We start from the raw sequence: 3,223 nt of genomic DNA, 5'->3' as shown, positions 1-3,223 counted from the left end.
CTCCTCCTCCTCCTCCTCCTCCTCCTCTTCTTCTTCTTCCCTAACTCAGTCTGGTGCTATGCTAAAAAGTATACTTGTGAACAGCTTCTTTTTAATAGATGCTTTATAACTTTTTGATATTGGTAGTGGTTCTCTGTACCACTTACACCTCCACCGTCTTGGACGCGCTATTTTAAAATGTGCCAGGAGGAAGGGGGGGGCAGTCAGTTGGCAAGTGGCCACTCCTTCAGTGGTGCACAAGGTGGCAAGCTGTCCCGGGGTAACCAGAGACTACATAGTGGGAGACACAGAAGCAGGGCCTCAGAACGTGGAAGGGAAGCTGGGCGTCCTGATCCTCCCAAGTCAGGAGGTGCCAGTGGTTGAACTGAGAGAGAGAAAAGCCCCTCCAGGTGTTGGGAGAACCCAGGAGGGCAGGGAGGAACAGGGCCTGCAGGCCAGAGCAGAACTGTTCTGCCACATCAGGTACATTTGCCCCATAGGTACACAAGATAATATAAAATGGACAACGGTTCCCGTAATTGTGTTATTCGAGTCCTGTGACATGTTCCTTCCAACGAAAATTGTGATCCTGTTTCATCATTTATTTCTTACAGGTCGAAATACTTTGCGAGCACCCCCGTTTTAGGATATTCGTGGACGGACACCAGCTTTTTGATTTCTACCATCGTATCGAGAAGTTATCTTCTATTGACACGATAAAGATAAACGGAGATCTACAGCTTACTAAACTCGGTTGACCTTGTGGTTTTTTAAAAAAAAACTAAAGGAAAAAAAATAGGGAAAAAAGATAAAAACCAAAATTTTAAGGTTCCAAATGGGCTTGGGTGCTGTCGACACCTGTTGGAAGGAGCAGTGCCAACTCTACCTGGACACGTCCTTGACTAGCCAAGCGTCACAGTTTCATTCCTGAGCACAGCAAAGAATATCGTTGATGAACTGTAATGCTGTTTATCCCAATGAAGAAAGAGATTGATGATGAACCGGTGAGCCTTTCTCCCCGTTTTGGATCTTTAAAAAGAAAGACTAACCCTGCTGGATAATCAAATTATAATGGATTCTGAAAGAGTTACTTCATTGTCTAAATGGCAGACGCTATTCCTCTCCCCCATTAAAAGGGCAGTTTCGGAACGAAGCGCTTCAACCTGTTACCGAACGGCAAGGAAAGAAACGAATGTTCTTTTGCAGATACTGCTTCGGCACTTAAGTGAATTAGTGTAAGTTGTCACACAAATCACATCCAGAGGGCCAAATACTGAAGTCGTTATTCAGGTCATTAATAATAGCCTCGTTAAAACCGAGGGCAAAAAAGTCTCAAGGACTTCAACAGCATGCAAACACCTGGACAAACTGGTTGCAATCTGGCATGCTGTCGAGCAGACATAAATCCCTTTGCATTGGGGAGCTTGAGCACGCTTAACTGTGCATTGGATAGCAGCCATTTTCTCTTGTTTTGTCTGGGGGGGAAGGAGAGGGGTCCTGTAGAAACGGAGTAACGTCTTCTGGATTTGGCCCGTGTATTTTAGTCAGGGTATTTGCTTAGAATGTAGGTCATTACATGTTTTTGCACAATGTAATATTAATGATTTTTTTTTAAAGCTTTCCTCTAGTTTATTTATTGATATTCGTTGTGTTAATGTGTTAACTGAAAGCTGTTCTGGGACAGATAAGCGCAGCAGAGGATAAAACTTCCTGAATGTACAAATGTTGAATGGGTAAATGTTAACATACTGTTTGGAAAATATGTCCTCTTGGTCTTTGGAAAGCCGGTGGCATTCTTTGGGTGCCCTCGCAAGTTCACGAACGCTGGGCCTCTGTGTGTCTTCATCCCAAATTGTTTTCAAGGCGTCGTAATGGTCTCTCAGATTTAATGGGTGATGGGGATGAACCCTCCCTCTCCATAAATAGGAGTTGCTAGGTTGAGTTGCACACTTGGGAATACAGTTGTGTGTGTGTATATGTGTTTTCTTCACAGACTACCAGCCTACTGCCCTTGTGGGGTCAGAGGATGAAATTCTCAGTTGCATCAAGGGCAAACATACGGCCTTTCTAAGCAGCCCAACGAGGTAATGTAGGAAAATCCAATACATCCACACCGAGCATAGTTGTCAGTGGTCGTAACTGTGTCATCACTGTAATTATTACACAAGGAATGAACACAGTAGCACTTCATAGGTTGTGGAAGGACCAGTCCCATTCGTACATGTTGGACAGTTGTTTCGTGGTGGGCCGTAACAGAATTCATTTGGGTATTATAGTTCGAGGAATCATGTATGTGTGTTATTTTTTTCCCCCAGCCTGGTATTATTATTATTATTACTAATTTTTCCCCCATCAAGTCACAGCTGACTTATGGTGATCCTGTAGGGTTTTCAAAGCAAGAGACGTTCAGAGGTGGATTTGCCATTGCCTGCCTCTGCATCACCACCCTGATATTTCTTGGAGGTCTCCCATCCAAATACTAGCCTGGGGTGACCCTGCTTAGCTCTCGAGATTGATGAGATTGGGCTAGCCTGGGCTAGCCACAAGGAATCAATAGGTATGCCTGTTATTTTTTTCAACCTTGTATTATAGTGGCTCTTAAACTCTTTGTGGAGATGTTATTTTACCCAGCACACCAGTTTTAGAAAGGCAGGCCCCTGGGCTTCCGGTCGGGGGAAAATGGCGATTTGATGCACCCTGTAAGCACTCAGGGTGGACGGTGGTTCTTTGTAGCAGTTTGGGCAAGAATTTGCTCAGCGCAGCTTACCCCAGGCAGGGGGAATGACTGGCAGGCATCAAGACCCAAGTGAGAGCTGAGATTGGGGTAATCAAGCCTCGAAGGAGACTTGCGTTACACTTTGATCTCCTCTCCCGAAGCGGGCGTTGTGATCAGCACTAAAAGAGCACACCGAGCTGAGAATTCAGCTTAAAGTTACCATTTCCCGACCTCCTAAGAAGAAAGAGAAAGGCAGGCCCCTTCCCCCGGTGCTTAATTTACCAAGGAGGTCTGAACCAATCCAAAGGGATTTGAAATTAGACTGTCTCTCCAGTTTTTCTCCTTAGTAATTCTTAATTTTTTAAAAATTTGACAATCCAGTGACCCAGCGGTCTTGAACAGAAACCCATCTTACATAAGAACATAAGAGATACCATGTCGGATCAGGCCAGTGGCCCATCCAGTCCAACACCCTGTGTCACACAGTGGCCGAAACCCAAGTGCCATCAAGAGGTCCACCAGCAGGGC

The 3,223-nt window shown here is 45.1% G+C and overlaps 1 protein-coding gene across 1 annotated transcript in view; it reads left to right on the top strand.

Annotated features, from left to right (window-relative positions):
- LGALSL (lectin, galactoside-binding-like) overlaps positions 1–2,338 on the top strand; it is a 17,860-nt gene extending 15,522 nt beyond the window's left edge. Inside the window, exon 5 of the mRNA XM_015408526.1 lies at positions 594–2,338. Within this exon, the coding sequence (XP_015264012.1) occupies positions 594–737 (144 nt within the window). The 3' untranslated portion in view covers positions 738–2,338. The remainder of the gene's footprint in view (positions 1–593) is intronic.
- The last annotated feature ends 885 nt before the right edge of the window (positions 2,339–3,223 follow it).

This window comes from Gekko japonicus, unplaced genomic scaffold, assembly GCF_001447785.1.
Source record: "Gekko japonicus isolate JY-2015 unplaced genomic scaffold, Gekko_japonicus_V1.1 scaffold1100, whole genome shotgun sequence".
Classification (NCBI taxonomy): domain Eukaryota; kingdom Metazoa; phylum Chordata; class Lepidosauria; order Squamata; family Gekkonidae; genus Gekko; species Gekko japonicus.
Note: the sequence above shows the minus strand (reverse complement) of the source record. Positions and strands in the feature narration are given on the sequence as shown.